This window comes from Heterocephalus glaber, unplaced genomic scaffold (genome assembly GCF_053883595.1).
Source record: "Heterocephalus glaber isolate CG9 unplaced genomic scaffold, H.glaber_assembly_v1.0 deba00001472, whole genome shotgun sequence".
NCBI classification, from domain to species: Eukaryota; Metazoa; Chordata; class Mammalia; order Rodentia; family Bathyergidae; genus Heterocephalus; species Heterocephalus glaber.
Window position 1 is genome coordinate 62,977,088 of NW_028258315.1, and position 22,156 is coordinate 62,999,243.

Below are 22,156 nucleotides of genomic sequence, written 5' to 3' on the forward strand. Positions count from 1 at the left end.
TTATTTAATTGATGTTGTTTTGTTGTTTGTTTTCTCCCTGTATCGGGAAAGTTTGCGTTAATTCTTACACAGAGAGGGCTTGAGAGATTTCTGTCATGATAAAGTGAATGCTTGTGCAGTCTCTGAGGATAGTGTCTACATAAAACAGAGATACATATTGAAATAGTACCTTTGACTCCTCACGGATTCGGCCATTGATTCAAATTTGTGGGACCAGAGTAGTATTGCTCATAGGAGATTAGAGCTCATTCTTCTAGTATATTGTCTAAAATATTTTGGAGTGCTTGTTTGGTATTCATGAAGTTCCTCAGGTGCTCTGTGTCATGAAAATATTTCTCCAGCAATTTGAAAGATAGTTTTGCAGGGTACATCAATCTGGGTCAGAGGTTGTTTTCTTTTAGGGCTTGAAATACTTTACTCCAGGCTCTTCTTGCCTTGAGGGATTGTCTTGAGAAGTCTGCTGTAATTTCAATGGGCTTTCCTTTGTATGTGATTTGTTTCTTTAACTGTAGAATTTTATTCTTCTAGTGGGTTTCTGGAATCTTACCTATTATATGCCTAGGTGTAGATTTTTTTTGATCATGCCTAGTTGGAGTCCTATATGCCTCACTTATCTGTATGTCAAATTCTTTTCCCTTGCTTGCGAAGTTTTCTGCCATTACTTCTGTGAAGAGTTTTTTTTTTATGTTGTTTCCACTCGCTCCTGTTTCTTCATTGACTCTCATCACTCTTATGTTATTCTTCTTTGCATCATCCAGCAGCTGCTGGATTGATTTCTCATGGTCCCTTGCTATTTTTAAGAAATTTTTGTTTCCTGGTCACTAATTACAATCCTGTCTTCTATATCTGATATTCTGTCCTTACATTGGCTTATTCTGCTATGTAAACTTTCAATGGAGTTTTTAATCTCCTGGAAATCTTTTTGCATCTGTTTTATGGATTCCATTTGTTTTCCCATGCTGGGACCCCATCATGTTCCTCAGCTCTTCTATTTTTTTATCTGTGTCCTCTCTAGAGTTATTAATCATGTCTTGCACTATGGACACAATCTCTGTTGTTATGTGAGAAATTATTTCTGATTTCATTTTTTTCCAGATCCTCTTTTGTTGCCAGTTCAGGGAGTACAGGTGGTTTAGTATCAGATTGTTCCATCTTGTTTCCCTTTGGGATTGCCTTAGGTGATGTGGAAGTCTATTTTTGAGACTTGTTTACGTGTCTTCTCATTGAAACAGATGCAGCATGCTGTGCCTTTGTTGAGGAAACTTTTTGTTCACCCAGTGGTCTTCAATTCTCACAAGCCACCGAGTGGCCTTTTCACTGCTACTCACCACTGCACCAATTCCTGGGTTCAGAATGGTGGCCTTCTAGATCCCTGAGCTGCCCTGTTGTCCAGTCAAGGTTCTGGCTGGGGCCTGCGCACACTTGGGATGGTAACTGGGCAGGCCTCTGGCTGGGACCTGACCCCCTGTAGCTGTTGTCTGGGAAGGCCTTTGGCTGGGGGCTGTGCACCCAAGACGCTGGTGTCTAAGAGGGCTTCTAGGTGGGGTCTGCATACACTTACCGATGGTTTCTGGGTGGGCTGCTGGCTGTTGCTTGCCCACCTGTGTAGCTGTTTTCCAGGCAGGACTTTGGCTGGGACCTGTGGGCTCAAGCTGCTGGTGTCTGGGTGGGGCCCTGGGTGAAATATACATGCACCAGTGCAGCTCTGGTCCTAACAGGCTTCTTGTTGGGATCTGCATACACTTACCGATGGAATCTGGGCAGGCCTCTCTCTAGTGCCCATTCTCAAGGAGGGGTCCATCCTACTGTATTAAAAAAAAATGTTTCTATTAGAGGAGAAATTTTAATTCGATACCAGGTACAAGAGGCAACATTGGTACACTGGAATAGACATTAATCTGTTTGATCATGGCTGCTGTCTGGTTCTGAGATATCAGCTGATTAAACAACGATGGAAATTAAAGCAAGCAAAATTCATTACAAAGCCAGGAGCAGTAGCACATGACTATAAGACCAGCGATTAGGGAGGCTGAGGCATAAGTATCTTGAATTCAGTGCCAGCTTGTTGAATTTAAGAATATCTGTCTTTGAAACAAAACAAAAACATAAAAATCATTACCATCTACTGAGCATTTATTATGTAAAAGACCCAGAAGTAACTACAAATAATCCTTGTTTAATGACGTATCTGTTTAACCACTGTTTGGACTTCAACCCAGAGCTCAGACTTATGACCTATATTCAGACTTACAACACAGGAATATGAGGGCCAGTGCAGCATTATGTTGGCTTCTTCTACAATACAGTACTGTAATTTTCGCTGATTGTACTGTATAGGGCAGTACTATAGTTTTATGTTCTGTTATATATTATAGTATTATTGTCAAGTTGGAGCTTCCTTTGACCATTTCTTTGTTCTCAATATTGTAAAGTACATATTCTATGCAATTCCTCATTTAGTGACCAATTCATTTAATAATCTAATCACAGGAAGGGAACACAGTTGTTAAATAAGGGTTGTCTGTACATTAAATATGTTATTAGAGTTAATCCTCACTCCAACTCTGAGAAATGTATTATAAGTGATGATCAGGAGAATGAAACTGAATACTGTATGTTTCACTTTCAGTTTCTTAAGTACAAGGGCACACATATATATTAACTAGTAAACCTGGAGTTCAAACATATTTTCAAAGACTGAAAAGTAAGTTATCACTATTCTTGCTTAATTAGCTGAGTGACTGAACAAGTGTCTCCCCCTCTCTAGACCTAACTGTGCTTTCTCATCTGTACAGTTAGAAAGTGTGATATTCTCTGTCCTGCTGCTCTAACTGATTTCCTACTATTACAATAAAAAGTTACCACAAACTAAATGACTTATATAACAGCAAAGTATCAGCTCACAGTTCTATAGTGTGGAAGTCCAGCACAGGTTGCAAGGGCCCTAGGTAAGTTGAAGGCAGGGCTGATTCCTTCTGGAGATACTGGGGAGAATCCACTTTCTCACCTTCTCTAGTTTCTGGAGGTCCCCTCACTTTATGACCCATGCCTTGCACCATTCCAGTGGTACATGTCCTGTGGGTCTGAGGCCTAGGTATCCCCAGATTCACCCTCACCAGGCCTGTCTGTCTCTCTCTCTGTCTCTCTCTCTGTCTCTCTCTCTCTCTCTCTCTCTCTCTCTCATGTAGAAAGAGGAAGAGGAGTAAGAGAATATCAGTGCAGAGTGAAAGTACTTTATTATTTATTGCTTTATTGTAATAGGAAGCAGTACAAAGCCACTCTGGAGGAGTGAGGGTTCCCAGAGCTGGATCATCATAGAATTTGCACAGCAGTTCTGTTTTATGGAGGGGTTCCATCTCTACCCCTCTGAGGGTCAACACTTGATTCATACGATATTGTATTGGGCTTGTTGCTAGGGGCTTGTGGACTAAGAGGGGAATTTGGGTAGGCATGGCTGCTTGCACTAGGAGGGACAGTGTTGTTTCCACAGAGACAGGTGTCAAAACCAGAATCTGTCAGCTTCAAGTCACGAAACTGCTGAAAACTGCTTGCTGCTCATAGCCATACAGAAGCTACTTTTTCTATCCTCTAAAAGGGGCCCAGGTTTTTATTTTAACCTGAGTCCCTTCTGTAACTATACCAGCTTCTTGTTTTTATCATCACATTTCCTCCTTCCTCCTTCTTGCTTGTGAGTCCTTTGGGCCCACTCAGATTATCCAGGATGATCTCCCATGTCATGGTTCTTAACTTAATCACACCAGCAAAGACCCTTTTGCCGTAAAATGTAGCATTCATAGGTCCCATGGGTTAGAATTTGGAGATACTTAGACCATTATTCAGCCTACCATGAGCTCTGATTCTTTTGTTCTTTTTTAATAGCCAATGGTGTCATAAAATCTTGCCACCAGTAACTGTAGGATAGTGTGCAGTTCTTTAGCTATTCCTCAATCTGCCTAGAACATTGAATGCTCACTTCCTGTGTGGTCACTTTCCATATGAGTTTGCAACTTCATATGCTCCTTATGTCTCGGTGCATTATACCTTCTTCTGGACCTTTAGTTTCTTATGTTAATTTCATTCTTATTTTGAATTGCCATTGATGTCAGAACATTGTCAATATCATATTTTCTTCTTCAAGTTTTGGCTTTTTAAAAATACTATTTTAAGAGTAGTTTGTCCTGTCTAGTTAACATGCTGTCATAACTTTCATTCACATGAATGTTTCCTCTGTGTCCATCTTGTTGTCTTGTCCATCTTGTCACCCTTGATCTACATACTTTAAGGTAGTCTCCACCCAGTTCCTGTATCTGTGTTCCAGAGAGTTAAGAGGTCTGTGCTCTAACCACTGGACCATCTTTCTCTGGTTGGTGCCTGGTAAGCCCAGTAATATAATCCACAGTTTCCATGCTCAGCTTTGTGCTCTCTAAACCCAACCATGTCGCAGGAAACCCACCTCGCTGATACCCTGAATACCAGCATAGTCTCTCACCTATAGCACTGTCCCTGTCTCTCTTGCTTCCTGCCTTCAGATTTAGTGCTTATGTCCTCATTGCTGCCTATCCTTCCCTTCCCCTTAGTCCTGCTGTGAAATGCATTGCCCTCTTACCTCTGGGATCTGTGAGCACTAAACTCATCTTTTCACATTTCCAGTCTGAATCTCTCACTTTCTACAGTACCTAACTCAAGTAATCAACCACAACATATTTATATTTTCTTCTATCCATGTCATTAATGTAAATACTCATGGTGGCCCAAACTCTGCAGAGTCTAAAAACATTGCTAACCAGATGCAGAGCTCTGCCACTTTTAATGACTGTTTATAAGGAGCAGTTTTGAAAAGTGCTTCATGCTCATTGCCTAACACTTTACCCCAGTTCTTCCCATCAGAAAAAAAAATAGTAGTAGTTAATTCTGTTATCAGTGATTCTATTCCAACTTGTATATGACTTACAAATTTACTTGTAAATGATAAGAAATAAAGTGTTGTTTTCTGGTAAGGATATTAACCAAGTAGTAATCTGCAGCTATATACTAGGAGGCCAGTGGTATTTTTCCTGTTTCTGTGGAACCGTGCAAGAAATAGAACTCAGTTATTGATGTTTTGTGATTATGACTGTTGCTAAAACTAACCAAAACTCATTTCTGCATTCTTTTTATGTTTTCTCAGTTTTTCCATGAATTTAATGTTAAAGGTCTTTCATTCTTTCATTCATTTAGCCTTATATGCACACATATACACACAAATGGTAAATGTATGTAGTGTGTGCATATATATGTATATATTATACACATACCCTATAAATGCAACAGTATAAACTGTTCCTTACTGACCATAATTTAGGGATGGATAAAAGCTAAAATAATAATGATCATCATGATAAACATAGCAACAGCAGCATTATGATGGGCATCTCTGAAAAATAGTATGTACAGTTTTTATTCTTCAGTAGAGGAAACAGTTTAGAATACACTTTGAAAGAATGTTGAGATCTAGAACTATTCAAAAGAGGGAGGCATGTTGTCTTCCTATCTTGTATAGTTAGTACTCAGACTCTGGTGATAACCTACCTACCTAACTATCAGTTGTAGGTAGGACCATTGGGTTAACTTTTTAAGCAAGTCAGAAATCTCTTATCTTGTTTTCTACAGTTCTTCAGGATCACCCATAACACAAGAGGTGGAAGGAATCTTGTTTGAGTCTAAAAACTTTTTCTTGTCTTCTTCAGGTAGTGCTGGTACCCCAGTGATGTTTAACAAGAATGGAGATGCACCTGGGCGTTATGACATCTTCCAGTACCAGACAACAAACACCACCAACCCTGGCTATCGTCTGATTGGGCAGTGGACAGATGAACTTCAGCTCAATGTGAGTTCTATTTGTTCTTCTTCTCTTGTTTGATGAATAGTGTCAGTTTGAATTTCCTCAGTCAGACAAATGTTTTTTGTGAATTTATAAGTGAATCAAATTTATTACAGGACTTTTACAACATGTTCATAAGATTTTCTATGAGTCAGTTTTCATTCTCCTTTCCTTTATTTTTTTCCTTAAATTCTTTTATTGGTACATTTTAGGTATATAATACGTTTACATTTATCATTGGGTGCTTGTACCTATACATGATGTATCTTACTTCTTATTTTTTCCCCATTACCTGTGCACCCTTCACCCCCTCCACCCTTCCCTATTTACATAGACTTCATTTCCATTTTTTTTCTTTTCTCATAATTTTTCCTTTCCCTTCTTTCCTTTCCCCTTCCCCTCCCACTTCCTCTACCCCTTTGGACCTTTCCTTCCTATTTCAAATTGTCAATTATTTGTTTTAATCATTTTAATCCTTATTTACACATTCAGTTTATTATACTAGAGAAAATATTTAGTATTTACACATGTGTGTCCTATTTATTTCACTTAAGAGCATGGCTTCATTCCTTGATCCTGTCATTCTTTATTTGTTGGTGATGTGACTTTTTCTTGTAATGATTTTTGTGAGTCCTTTTGGCTTATGAGATATGAATAATTGCAGTCTTAACCCTTTCCATAACCTCTTCCATTTTCTGTAACATGTGACCTTGAGTAAGCAGCCACTTCTTCGTTGCATAAGATTATGTCCTCCTCTACCAGGTTATGTTCCAACTTGAAGACAATCAGGCAGAGAGAGAGAGAGAGAATTTTCTCTTATTCAGTCTGTTTGTCCTATTTTAGCCTTGAACGGGTTGGATGAGAATCCTGTACCTCAGGGAGGCCCCTCTCTTCTGCTCAGTCCACTGATTCAAATGATAATCTCATCCAGAAACTTCCTTACATCTAGAATGACATCCTGTGGCCCAGTCAAGCAGGCACAAAATTCACCATCATAGTCACCATACCAGAAAATTCTTTTTCTGGCTCTTTGAAATCTAGAAATTATGTCATTAGTCTTTATCAGTCTATCTGTTAGGAGGTACTGTAGACATTGAGAACAAGTCTTCTTCATAGTAGAAAACAGAATCAGTGTCTGGCAGTGGTATAGGGGTGAGAATATGTTTCCATACATTTATCTCATGTGCATCTCACCCTGGCCTGGGTTTTGCTTACACCTGTCCAGTTCTCCCTCTCCCGAGGTCCTCCAGCCAAAGGAACTGACATTAAGATTGAGTCTAACAGATTGTGCTCTGACTGCCAAGAGTTGGTAAAGCCAGGAAGCTAGTGCCATCCATGGCTGAGAAGAATGTGAAAGGTCAAAGCTAAAGAAGCAGCTACAACTATTGTGAATCTAAGGCACACTAAACTTGTAAGCAAAAGGAAAATGTAAAGGCAAAATAAACAAAAGCCAAACAGTAAACTCAAAGTGTGATAATTAAAAACAGTATCACAGCAGTATAGCCTAGCTGGCATAGCCAAACCGTTATTTGATGTTGCTTGTGTGATACAAAAATGAGTCTAACAAGACTAAATATACATAGACAAGATCTGTGTTATACTTGAAGTGCACAGGGATTATTATAAAAACCAGGGGGTTAAATAGGCTCATTAATTAATCTTTTAGCATAAAATGTAGTCCCAAAATATCCTACTGGCATTTGTCAACTTCAGATATGATCTGGCATCCTTAAGCACACTAATTGTAAAAATTAATATCAGCACTGATTTTATTTTTCTTTCTTTGATTTCTATTTTATGTCTCACGAGAACTGTATTTCATTGGCCATTCAGCAAGGTTTTTGTCATTGCTGTTGCTAAAATACCTATACATACAATAAGCACTGCAGGCAGTGGTTAGGTACTCAATAGAGAGTGAGACAAATAAAATTCCTGTTCTCATGCAGTTAATGGTCTAGAATGGAATAACAAGGTATACAAATAAACACGCATGTATGTAGTTTTTCCAAAGTGTAACAGGAGTGATAGTAGGAGAGAAAATAATGGAAGTAGAGATAAAAGGATCCACTGGATGACTAGCACCGTAAAAGGTGGGAGTCACCAAGCAAGTCAGAAAGCTGACAAGGCTACAGAGTAATCAGTAAGAAAGATAGGGGTAGTCAGGGGAGATGTAAAAGCCATATTAATCCAGTTCCTTGTACACCATGGTAAACCTTACTACTTTTATTTTGAAGTGAATTTAAAAAGCACTAGGAGGTAGTAAGTAAAGAAGTGACTGTATATTTAGTAATAAAAATTACTTTACTGGGAAGAAAATGACTTGGAAAGGGGAAGAATGGGACTAGAAAGGGAAATTATTGCAGTTGTTGGGCTAAAGCAGGGTGGATTAGCAAGGTGTGATAGTGCGTGCCTGTAGTCTTATCACTCTGGGAGGCTGAAGCAAGAGGATCTCAAGTTTGAACCCAGCCTGGGAAAGTTAGCAAATTAGTGAGATCCTATCTCAAAATAAAAACTAAAAATAGGGCTAAGCATATAGCTCATTGTAAAGACCCTCGGTTCCATACCCAGCACTGCAAAAATAATAATAATTTATATTATCATATATATATATATATATATATATATATATATATATATGATTCTCAAGCTCCATTGTGTATCAGAGTCACCTGGAGACTTGCAAAAACATGGTGGTGTAGTCATCAGAGTTGTTCATCAGAGTCTAGTTCAGAATCTCTGAAGATAAAGGAAGCCTGAACACTTACCTGAGAAGTCCCTAGGTAATGTCGAGGGAATCTTAGGAACCATAGCTTGGAGATGTAGGGTACTAGTGGGGATGAAGGCCAATGAACAGTACATATCTCTGTTATTTGAGGGACCATGTGGATGTTAACAACAGTTTAGATAAGAAAAGTCCTGGGACTATGAGAAATAAAAAGAAGAAGTCAATTCTTAATCAGGATTTTTAAATATGTGGGTTTTGGGAGCCAAAACAAAGTAGAAATAAGCCTGTAACACAGAGAAGAGTTTTAAGCTATAGTTAGTTTTTAAATGTAAGTTTTTAACCATCTTTTACATGCATTAGGAACAGAAAAGAGAGCACAGCAGAGAATCCCAGCTCTTGAAAACCTCAGAGAAAATGATCCAGTTCCTTTGAACCACTCCAAATAGCACCAAATTTAAAATATTACATTTGGTTTTCCTGAATAGTCAGGCCAACCATATACACTGGATTTCTGTTTGAATTTATGGAAGCTAGGCCAGAGGAGTATATTGATTTGACATGAAGTAGACATTTTGATTTTACTTTGTCATGTGAGAGCAATGTTAGAAGAGCAGACAGGTCACTTGAGACCTCAGGCGAAGTTAGTGGTTTATGTCTGGTGTTGGATAAAAATTAGAAGAATGAATGACTGAGCCATTAACACGGTAATTTTTTAGAAGGGTGAGAGATTGGTGTAATTCAACTACTGTGTCCCTGAGGTGATTGTTTTTTATTTGTTTTTTACATTATCTTTTTGCAGTACTGGGGATTGAGCCCAGGGCCTTTGCACTGAACTACACCCTCAGCCTTTTTAGTTGTTTTTTAATTTATTTTTTTTTATTTATTTATTTTGCCACTGAATCTCATGAAGTTGCCTGAACTGAGTTTCAACTTGTGATCCTCAGGCCTCAGCCTCCCAGAATGCTAGGATTGCAGGCCTGGGCCATCACATCCAGCAACATAACTGGTCTTGACAGAAAGTCACTCACAGACATTATTATATTGATTTTAAGTCATGTGAATTGGGAGGATAAATATATTACTCAGAGAGCAGCTCACCTTTCACCTGGAGACTCAGATCCCAGGTCCTGGGACCTTATCCAGTGATGAGTATGCTGTCCAACACCATTCTAACCTTGTTGTTCTCTTCGCTTTACTTACAGTGATTCAGTTGAAATACCTGTGAGAGTGAAATTTGGGCAAACAGTGCTTTTTCGGTTTGCTTTCTTCTCATTAATAGAACAAAAGAAAGCATTTCAAGTAACGAACATCCTTCTCATTTATAAAGGCTCGAGGGTACTCTTCCAATCCCCAGTCACATTTCTACCAAATGAAATTTTCAGAAGAGCTTTCTCTGAGCTCAATAATTGCAAATGTGTTTCTGAGCCAGGAAGTTTTAGGTTCTCAGAATCCCAGTGCTGTAGACCAGACACAATGCTCTGAAACTGAGGTGCCTAGCAGTGCGCAGTCATTTTGAAACTTCTTTTGCACCCTTCCTGCCAGCATAGTAGCTCTGAACCCTGGTCCTCTGTGATTGCATGCATAGCTTTCTTCATAATATAAATAAGAAATCAGAAGAAAAGGATTAGAGCTAGCAAAACTATTTGCTCTCCCAATTGCAGCTCCTAAAGAAATAACCCTGACTTAATCTCTCAAGTTTCTCTCCTACTCTCAAAAGATTTCATAGAATACTCTTTCAGGAGGAGGGCAGAAGGGGCAAAGCAACAAATCTGCATAGATGATCTGCAGTATCAGGCAGGATGGTAGCCTGTGGAGACTCTGGGACAAACAAGGGACAGGTCCTTACCTTCTGAGTCTACAGGCTGCAATAAGAGACCTCTAAGAGATATGTTCAACTACAGGACTACAAATAAGCATTGTCTAGGAAAAACTGCTAACATATTTCAACTGGATTTTGGAGGATAAGTAGTAGTTCCCTAGGAAAAAGTGCTTTAGAATGAATAATGCACTACTATTCTTAAATTACAGTATGCAGATATGTCAGAGAAAAAGGAAGGATATTGGTTATGGATGATTTAAAAAATTTTACGTGCACCTTGTAAACACATAATGTTATGTGTGATTGACAAAAAGGTGATTGTTTTGTATATCATCTTAAATTTATCTGAATTACAAAATTCAGATATACCCAAAATGCTAATTATCCAAACAAATGAAATTCTCTAAAGTAGCAAAATGTAAATTGACTTTTTTTTTTTTTTTTTTGGTAAAAGAAGCTATCCTTAATGGGAAGCTTGCTACAGTGGATGGCATACTTTCTTGATTAGGAAACTAAATATTAACCTTTTCTGGATTACTCAAGTTCTCCATAACCTCAGCTATCTATCATTGTTTGGAACAGAACATCTGTCATGTTCTCAGGTATGCAGGGCTTGTTAGGTTTTTCTTTGGTCTTTTTACTCTTATTGAACTTACACTTCACTTCTGGAGGCTATAAACTCAGAGAAGGTAGAATCCATGTTTTAATCATTGTGTTGTGTACTAACAGAGTAGATATTTATGAGATTTTAAAAACTTGATATATAGAAACATGTATAATGAATTTGCAGTCTTTTTACTGATGGACATTATTTGCACTCATTAGCTTCTCTTCCTTCCTCTGGAACACAGTACCCAAGTTTTCTTTTATTACCCATTCCGTGTGCTCCCGCTGTTTTCCAAGTTCAGGGTTAGTAACCAGCTCTGTTTAAATCAATGATGGTGGCCACAGTGGTGAGATTGACACTCAGACTAAACCTGTCTGATCGTGAGTACATCTTTGAGATCACAGCAAACCATTCTGAGGCCACAGAATAGGAGTCACAGGGAAGAGAAATCAAAACGTGGAATGAGAAACTAGGTTGTGGGCACATTGTTTGAACCTACTCAGCCTTTCCTGAGAGTCATTTCTAATGCTTTCTGGGTGGTTTAGTTACTAATAAAACAGTTTAGGTAAGATACTCTTCACTTATAATTGTGTTCACCTTAGTAATCAAAAATTTTTTTTAAAAATTGGCTTTTGTTTAATGATTGTGCCAAGTGTGGAAAAAAAATTCAGCTTCCCCTTTATGGGCATATTTTTTTATGTTTCTCTAAACTAAGGTGATTAAAAATTAACTTTAAAAGTTGTGATTTTGTTAAATATGGAATCTTTCACACTGGTTAGAATTTTACCTGTCAGAGATATTTAAAGACATAGGAGCAGCTGATTGCTGAAATCACTGCTTAATAGAATTATATATCCCCAAAATCAATACTTATACCTGCCTGTAAAACTACTAATCACTCCATTGTTTTGTAATTGCAATAGTACAAATGTTTTAAAAATCTAATCATGCTCATGATTTGTAATGTAATAGATAAAATATGGGATAATAGCCATTATCATAGCAATGTTGGCAAAAAGAAAATAGATAAGTGTCAAAATCTAGTACTTCTTCAGCTCCAATTTTTAGGCATTTTTATGGAATCACCATCTTGTCTATCATAATTAATAGTTCTTTTCTTATAATTTATAGCTTCATTGTTAATAATTAGGTCTGCAGGCTTTAAAGACAAACTAACTGAATGGATCTGGTCTCCGTTCTAGTTTTACTAGCTGTAAACCAGGATTACAATAGTATCTCTTTTTAGTTATTATTTGAATTAAATATAATATATGTTACATATGTAAAAAAGTGCCTCGCACATAGTAAATGTTTAACAATTGTTAGACACAACTGCAACAATAACAATAATTGTCATCCTTAGTTTATCATATGATTTGTACCTACTCAAAATACCAATTTTTAATGCTAGTAAAGTTGTTTTTCTTTATACCCTAGCAGTTAGCATAATTCTTAGCTTATAGAAATATCTTGTTAAGTATCAAACACATGGGTAGATAAACAGAAACACAAACAATTGAATTATATAAATTAATAAAGGACTGCCATTTTTTACTTAGCTTGCTAGTGTCTGCTGGATGAATGGACAAGAAGATTCTTTCAGAATTTGACCCCAGTCAGTAATTCCGTGTGCCTCAGTTGTATCACATAAAACTTGGTTTACCAAAAAGATCTTTTTTTAATGATCTGTAGGCTTATTAAAATTTCAAAGATAAGTTATTTTGGCCTTTGAATGATAAGACTGAAGAAAAGGAGGAAAAGGGAAAAAATAGTTGGTTTTAATTTTCTCTAATTGATTTTTATTTTTAGAACCCTTTTAGTAGCTATTTGAGACTATGAGGTAGAATCACTACTCTTAAGGATCAAGTAGAGGAGTTTGGTTCCTTTTGCTTTGGTTAAAGTGAACTAATAATGAAACCATTGAAGCTGGTTGTGTCTTTCACCTTCTTCTCTGCTCTTTAATGTTACCTTAGACAAAAAGTCAAAATTGGAAAGGGTATAGGATCAGATGGGCCTGCTCTCTAATCATGGCTCTACCTAGTTTCTAGGTCTTTGAACTTGGACAAGGAAGGTCTCTGAAATGATAACCTTTTACCTGGCACCAGAGTGATGAGCATTATTTCTATTTGTCAGCATCTCTACAACTGTGAACTTTTGTGAAAGATATTTACCAACCTGCAACAGTATGTGCTACCTTTTTTTCCATTTGTCATCCAGCCTGAGATGAGAGATCCCAAATTGAAAATTGCAAGTGTATTTACACAATTACTTGCCAATATTTTAAAAATCAGGAAATTTCATGAGAATAAGTATATATTTGGCTTTTCCTTAAAAGATTGAGCCTGGTAATAGCATGCCCTTATTCACATGCTACAGGAGCTGTTTGGATCAAAGGAGCAGCTTCCTCCTTTAGATAGGCTCTGACTTCCCTGTTTGCCACAGAGCCCACCATTCCCTATGGCCTGATGCCCAGCTAGCTTCATTCATTTAAACAGAATACCCTGACACCACTCACAGGCATTCCTCTTAGTCCATCCAAACTAGACTTAAGAGTACATTCTAACTTGTTTCACCCAGCTTGATTTGAGCATATGCTTGATTTTTTTTATTTATAATCTCAGGAAGTTTCTAAAAATCAACAGAATGATATAGCAATAAAATTAACCCCAAACAACACCCATCACATACTTATTAATTAAACTTTCCATAAAGACCAATAAATGCTGCCTGCAGGAGAGGCCTGCCTTAATGAACAAAATGTTTTTGGTTTGGGCACAAGGGTTTGGATATATTCTGCAACCTATCACAAATGAGAGAAACAAATTTCCCTTTGTTTTGTCAGCACCACTTCTAGTAATCAGTGGTATACAGCCTCATTCTTTTCAGGACTGTCTGGAAGATTACTAGTATTTATAATTACCAATATGGTTCCACAACAGTGTACATTAGAGAAGCCAAACTCTTCATAAATTCTTGTTTGTGTTGTAGGCATTCAAGTAAATCACTTTGTATTTATTAATATATTCCATGTTCTGTGAGTGAATTTCATTACTATTTGTACTTTAGACTCAGACAAAGTATATATAAAAAAATAAATAAGATGGATGAGTTTTAAGAATACAACTATTCTAATAGGGAATTAACCATTTATTACCAACCCAAAAATATGAAAGTAAAGTGAGTTTACCATCTGCCTAACTTTTCCGCTCTGGGAAGCCAAAACTTCTAGAATGATCTGATTATGATAAGATTGAAATATGTGAAGTACATTTCAAATGCTTTCAAATGATTAGGAGATGGCTGTATAAAAAGGGATACCATCAAAAGGCAACATTAGAGTCCTGCTCTTGCCACTAGTTACATTTAATATCCCTTTAGATTTCCATTACTGTAACAAAATGTTTAAGATGATTAACTTAAAAATGGAAATGTTTGTTTGGAAGTTTAAGTCTGTGATCAGCTAACTCCATATCTTTTGAGCCTATGAGGTAGAACATCGAAGCAAAATGGTGGCCAGGAAGCAAAAACAGAAGAACAGATGAGCCTGAGACCCCAATATCCCTTTCCAGTCCCTTTCTCCAGTGATCCAACCACCCACTGGTCCCTACTTCTTAAAGGCTCCGCTACCTGTCAATAGTGCCACAAGCTGGGGACCAAGCCTTAACACCTGGACCTTTGAAAGACATTAAGGTCCAAACTATAGTAATCCCTGAACACATTTTCCATGTACTTAATATAAAGTAAAAGAAAATAAAGTTAAGTCTAGTATAGGTCTGATGGTTAACCTTGATTGTATCAACTTGATTGGCTTGGGATTTTCCCAGGGCATTGGTAAAGCATGCTTCTGGGTATGTCTGGATGAGTCATGGAGGTGTGCATTTGCATACTATATATATATAGTCCCCTAACCCTTCCTCTCTGACACTATTCCCCTGCTCTGCTTCCTTACTGCCAGGAACTAAGTGTCTTTTCTCCACCACAGTCTTCTGCCATGCCATTTCTGCCAACCATGGACCAAAACCCCTGAAACCATGAGACAAACTTTCCTTCTCTAAGTTGTGGGTGTTGGATATTGTTTCTCTGCAATGGGAAAGCTGACTAATTCATGGAGATTGGTGTCACATTTCTTATCTTAGTTTCCTTTGGCTGCTATTTAAAAAAAAAAAAACTAGCTACCACAGAATTAGTAACACAGTTGTAATACAATTAGTGACAAAATTAAGCAATACATTTGTATTATCTCACAGGGATGTAGCTCAGAAGTTCAACATCGGTCTCACTGGGCTAAAATCAAGGTGTCACCAGAGTTCTGTTTCTGAAAGCTTTCAGGAGAATCTCTGTTCTACTCCTTCAGTTTGTAGGGAGAATTCAGCTTCTTGTGGTTATAGGAATGAGGTCCCAATTTCTCTTCCTTCAGCTATGGGTGGATCACTATTTCTAGACTCTGCCCTGACTCCCTCCCCAAAGCTGGCAATGGAGGGGTCAAGATCCTCTTAACTACCAGTATCTGCTAAATCCTTCTTCTGTCAGTACATTTCTTTTGCTGACTCTTTGGCCTTCTTCTACACTTTGAAAGACCCATGTTATTTCATTGAATTCTTCTGGACAATGCAGGATTAGCTCTCTATTTTAAGGTCTGTAATCTCATTCCTTCTGTGAAGTCCCTCTAGCCAATGTTTTCCAGTCCCTCTTCCACAGTCAACATCTTTGATTCCTGTTTTGCCTCAAAAAAATTCCTGAATATTTTGCTCTCCTTGCACTAGATCTCTCAAATGAGAAAGCAGATATATGGAGAAAGAAAATAGGCTCTCCCTCAAAATGCTAAACATGAAGTTTCGATATGAACTAACAACTCTATATGTTCTAAGTATATTGTTAAGTAAGCTCTAGCTTTCTCCATTTGTGAAATACAATGAAGCACTAGAACACAGTAGTTAATAGCTTGGGGCTTGGAATCCTGGCAACCAACTCCCCAGAAAAACTGCCAAAATAGCCTGTTGTTAAAGCAAAGTCACATTTGTTGCTTACTGCAGTAAGAGAGAACACTGCTTTGACAGAGTCTTATCGGTGTCTTGGGAGACGGAGGCTCAAGGTAGTTAGTTATTTTTAAGTCAATATTATGGCATTTCTTTCAATAGGAAAGCTTGGTCATAATTGGACAAAGTATGTAGTGTTTTAGTTTTGTATTAATGAACATTGAAAGAAGGGTTTCAAACAAATCTTTTGAGTAAACAGTTGTTTTATCAGAGGGCTTTGCCAGTTAAGTAATCAATTGTTCTAAGAAGGAGCTACTTACCCTATGCCAACTTTATTAAGAATGGAGTGACTTATTATTCAAACATTGGGACATTCAAGAATTTCCTGAAACCATAAATTTATTTGTATCATTTTCTTCCTTGGCGAAAATTTCATGGAGTAGTAAAATCCTAATATTCCTTTTATGGAACCTATTGAGCTGAGCGGTTGCTGGCTAGCAGTTCTAAGATGGATCGAGCTGGAATCTTTTAGTCTGTGATATACCAGCTGCATATGGTCAGCCTCAATAAAGTTTTGTGACACCATTGAGGTTGTCTGGTGACATCTCTTCTGGCTATATTTGAGGAAAAATTTTACTTATTATGTCATAATCCATGATGAAAAATTAAGCTTATTTGCCTTTTCCCCAGTCTCTTTATTTTCTGAGCCAAAAGAGCATAAGCACTGAGCTATATGTCATCTCAATATACTCCTAAGGCTAAACGAACAAGCCCCATAATTGGTGCCACCAAAACCTTCCTCTGTTTAAATTAAATGCTTATCTCCTAAATGGAGGCTATAGTTACACATGCACACACATGCACACACACCTCTTCTCTCAGGTAGACACAATTATTCCTATGAAAGTTTTGGTCAGATCACCTTTCTTTTTAGCATTTTATTTAGCAGCATGTCTTCAAATAGCTTCACTCAAAAAAATCTAGAGTTGAGAGAAGTAGACCCCCCCACACCCGTTACACATTCACAAATCTGTTTTCCATTCCTGAAAACAAGTTCTGGCTGATCTTTTCACAGCTGTGCAGCTAATTTTCCATTGTTAAGAATGAAAGTGGTTTCAATGAGTTTTTGATACTAAATCTTACATGAGCCTGATTGTGAAGCCCAGTGAGAAATCTCTGTCCTGCTGGGTAGAGAGAATGACAGGAGCCTTAGGCTGGGGATGTGGATCATCCAGTTTATCTTGCTTCTTGAAGGTAACTCCATACTCAAACACAGCCACCTGACCAATAGGTGTGTGTTTCTTACAACTTGCTCAATAAACATTCAACTGTTCACACGGAGGGGGCATTTTCAATTGCTCTACTTAGCAAAGAAGACAGTGAGAAAGAAGTAACAAGCTCAGAACAAGGGAGACAGAAAGGATGTTGGGGGGAAATACAAAGAGGCCTAAATTTCTCATAAATAACAAATGTGTTCTTGATTTATCGTGTGGCGATACTGTTAGGAGCCTTCACAATGACTGAATAGGAGATGAAGGCCTTTATCTTAGTGGGGAACATGATGCCTGCTGCTTGAAATCATGCTCTGAAAGCGAGCTTTAATATAGTGACAGATATGCTTTGGAAAGGTAAGTAGCTTTTTGAAATTGCCCTGAAATCATTTATGCTACAATGAAAAGCTACCATCGAAGTTGGTAAATAGTCACTTACATGATTTGTGTGTGTGTTTCTGATAGTTAATTTTTTCCATGAACAGTATAGATCACCTTGGCTATTGATGCCAGTCTACAGGATTCAATCAAGAGTGTCATGTGACAGTGTCAGGAGTGTAGTGAGAAGGGTTGAAACCAATAGCTCCTTTTTACTTGGCACTGTTATTGTTAAACAAAAGAGTAGTCATTACCTGAAAACACTGTGGTAAAGCTACTGAAGATTTTATAGTTGCCTTGCAGATTTCATTGACAAGCATCTTATTAGACATCTTGTGTGCCTTTTTATAATGTAATATTAAGATATAGGAACTCTCGTTGAAATACTTCCTTTTACAGCCTTTATATTTTTAAATTTCTTTATGAAAACATCTGGAGCTATAGTGGCTAATAGGATCTTTTAAAAACGGAGAATACTATTGATTCTTCCATATGACCATTGAATCTGTTTCCTCTATCTTATTTTTTCTGTCTTAAAAATGGAGAGGAATTAGTACACCAAAAATAGCAGGGATGTGCTAACAGTTATTTGTGAAGAAGCAACAGAGCAAGGTTTAAAAGCTTGGGCTGTGGATCCAGGTTGCCATTACACGAATCCTGCAATTCACCACTTACTGGCTCCACCACTTATATTGTTCACCTCCTAGTGCCTCATTGTCCCCATCTGTAAAATGGGACTAATAATATAGATCCACATAGGATTGCTGTAAAAGAAATTACATGAAAAGTGGTTAGGACAATGGCTTGTATAATAGTATAATTAATATTTGCTAGAACTATTTTTGTTGCTACCCTTTTTGAAACACAAATAGATGATATTACTCTTTGTCAAAGCTTCCTATGGGATGAGAGTGAGCACTCCGTCCAGATCCTGCTCTCTCCCTCTACCTCAGCACCTGTGAACTGCTGCTCAGACTTATGCTTGTATCTCATAAGTATCTTGTACATACTACCTGTATCTTGTACATACTACCTGAAATGCCAAGTTTCCCCACTGAAATGAACCCTGGCCACTGAACACATTCCAACTGACCTGTGAAGATTCAAACAAAGCATTTTCTCTTCCCTGGCCTCCCTAGTGGAATGCTACCTCGTGCTATGTCACTATTATTTCTTGAACCACTTTCATGAAGGTATTTGTAGCACTGTACCTCCCAGGACCTAGCAGACAGAGTATTGGGTACCAGACTGGTGCTTGAAAATGAAATTGCATAGTGACAAAAACTCCTTTCTGTTACCAGTTTTTTGTATTTTTTTTCTTCTCAAGACTTTGCAAAAGCCATTTAGGAAGAAGGGTCTCTACTAGAGCTGGCAAAAGCACCTCTGACTTAAAACTCAAGAACTACATTCCATACAATTCCCAGCTTCCTGAAGCACCAGCATTCTCCAGAGCCTCCCAGCTGAGTCTTATCTCAAGCATGGAGTAAGAGGGTATGGAAAGTCTTCTTTAGATAGAGACTAAGGAAAGATTAACTACCCCTCTGCCACCCTTCTCAGCTCTGGTATATACTACATATATCTTACCTCTGGCTTACAGTTGACTTCCAGAATGACTAGGTAGATATTCGCTATGATCCAAGATCATTATTTTCAAAAGAGGTACATACAAGTCCTATATGGCCAGAGGTAACAGATTTAGCTGTATTAGGTGACTTCTTCAAGAATAAACCTTCTACCAAATATATGGCTTTGGGGCTGTTGCTTGTTTACTTCTCATTTTTATTGTTTTCTACTGAAATGTGTGCCTTTATTTATTTATTTTTCTTCTCCTTTCTGTGACCCACACAAAGAAAAATTATCATATGTACTTTTTTAAAGATGTGCCATTTTGGGCCTATTTTGAATGTTTTTATATGCCATCTTCCAGCCATTTCTCATGGGATTGTTAATTTTCCCCTCTCCCTCAAAGCCTGAATCTTCCAGTTAAAGAGTACAGTCATACACAGATGTATTTAGCATGTGTTGTTACATACCAATTTCTAACATAGAGCATGGTAGATTATCAAAGGGGCTTTGGTGACCAGTTGTTATGCTCTTTCTCTCACCAACCTGTCAGCAAAGAGGACCTCATCAATGTGAAAAATGCCACCCTCCACCTTGAAGTGGGAACTTAGCAGTGCATGTTGTCTATTGTGGTTTTTGCCTCCTTTCCAATCATTTTTCTTTATTCAGCTCATCAAACCTCACATGGATAGCATTTCTCAGTGTCCATGAGTTTGCAAGCTCCCTTTTTCCCATGCCAACTGGAGAGAAATGTGAAGAACTACTGACCTATTGAAAGACCATATGTTTCTGCTATCTTAGGTGGAAGTCCTCCCTGCTAAGCCCTAAGCTGTGGGCTGTCTCATCAATTCTCTTGGAATGGGGAAGATACTGACTGGGTAATTGCTCATGGCATTAAAAATTTACATTGGCCAATGTATCAAGAAGACATTTGTTTTTCAGCTGAGAGATGAATAGGGCATTTTGAAAAGGAAAATGTGAGAGAGAAGCATGGGATTTAATCAGTAAATACCTTTGCTTTTTTTTTTTCTTTTGCCGAGAGGGGTAGATGCCAAATATTTACTACTCAGGAAGCTCTGGGGAAAAATTAATGAACAGATTCATTAGCTCTTGCTGGAGCAGAGTCCTGAAAATCCCCTACTAAATTAACCCATAGGTTACTGGACCATGAGAAGGCCCTGTGCTTTTCAAGTGGGAGGGTGGATGTACAGCCATGGGACACAGGAGGTGAAGGGAGTCATACTCACAGGTTAATGTGAAGGCATGTTCAAATTGTAACAACCCAATGTCATTCATGTGTATGTGACTGGTTATAAGTCCTATCCTGCCCATCTTCCCCTAGGGCATTCATTTGCCCTCCTGTCTTTGAGGGGAAGCTCTTATTTCATTCACTCTGTAAAACTCTCAATTCCCAAGGGGCCCTTTCTCAATGTCAAAGAGCACTGCACACATGATGTTATGGTACTTGAAAGCATATGGTAAGGGCCAAAAGAAGTTGTAGCACAGAGGAAGATGGTAAAGCCTCTGGACTCCAGCAAACCTCCGTGATCCTCAAGGCACCAACTGTAAAGTGAGGATATCCATACTGCACTAGTCTAGCAGAATCTGAGGCAAGGATTTGGAAGATAGTCCCAGCAAGCACGTAAGGAAGTAGACAAATGAGCCCAAAAAGGGAGAGATACCAGAAGAGATGGAATGATAAGCAGCCTGTCACTCTGGGTTCCCAGAGCTGAGTCCTGCTGGGGACTGGAAGGATGTCCAAAACACCCTCAGCCCTGGAGCAAGGAAGCTGGGAAGCTGACAGCTGTTTTACCTGATTCTCAAGGGTTTTCCTTGGAAATTATCTCCTCAGCACTGACACTAACATGGCCAGGGATTACCCTGGAGAAGAGTCATGCTGTCCAGTCAGCTTGTACACAGAATCCCCGCCAACGAACAGCTGAAGTGGGCTAAGGAGGTATGAGTACAGTATGGACAACACCTCCCACAGGCACCTCCCTCCAGAGTCTGTGATGATGTATGTAAAAGAGCAATCTCAGTGTCTCACTCATGAGGCCCTCTAAAGAAATACTGACTAGTAATAAGAAATCATATTTAATTTAACATCTGTAATCGCTGACTATGTCGGTCACTCTATGTGCTAACACATTGAACCCTCACAGCTCACTTATTTGGTAGATGCTACTTTTTCTCCTCATTTTACAGATGAGAATCCTAAGGTCTCCACGAGTTCTACTGGTGAAATTTTACAGATCATAAGTGGGAAGGAGATAAATTAGCCCAAATAGTCTGACTCCAGAGTCTACATTCCTAACTATTGTATATATCGTCTTTCTATGAGCAAAGGGTTAAAGGCTGGCTAAACAGATGTTTACATTCACAAAAAAGTTAGCTTACTTTAATCCTTGTTTTTACTTTGCCAGTCAAACTTTTGTGACCCCAGGAAGGGACCTTAGAAACAAGATACTTGACATTTTTCTTAATTTAGACCTAGCCCATTCATTCTCAGTACACAATGGATCCTGGGCTTGTCAGACACAGATGCAATCATTAGTCAAGTGGAGTGACTGAAGGTCTCCTGTGTGCAGAGCTTTGTTCTCAGAGCTGGTGGAAGTCACAGGGAAAGTAGGGAGACAGTTCCATCCATCACAGTATCTAACCAGGCAGCGCAGATGCTCCAAATTATCCACCTAAATAGCCAAAATGAAAACTAAACATCCACCACTCAGGCAGCCTCTCGAGGTAACAGAATCAGCTCCTTCCTCCTCTCCTACCATGTATTTTCCTAATTCTAGCTACTGGAAATGCAGGTTTATGGCGACATCAGAGGGAAAGGGAATCAAGGGAAATGGTGTATAGAAAAAGAAGGGCACTAGCCTCCTCACTAATGAAAAGAAAAATGGATAATATATAAACAAGCCTCAAAGCAAATGGAATGAAATTGAGACTTTTTGAGT

At 38.3% G+C, this 22,156-nt stretch overlaps 1 protein-coding gene across 5 annotated transcripts in view; it reads left to right on the plus strand.

Moving 5' to 3' along the window:
• The window catches only part of Grm7 (glutamate metabotropic receptor 7), a 996,496-nt gene that overhangs the window by 692,352 nt on the left and 281,988 nt on the right, over positions 1-22,156 (plus strand). For all 5 annotated transcript variants that reach the window (XR_015439508.1, XM_087182048.1, XM_087182049.1 and 2 more), the window contains exon 7: positions 5,727-5,866. Coding sequence is in view for 4 of the 5 variants with exons in the window: in XM_087182048.1 (XP_087038174.1) it covers positions 5,727-5,866 (140 nt within the window). In the remaining variant the exon portion in view is untranslated. The remainder of the gene's footprint in view (positions 1-5,726; positions 5,867-22,156) is intronic.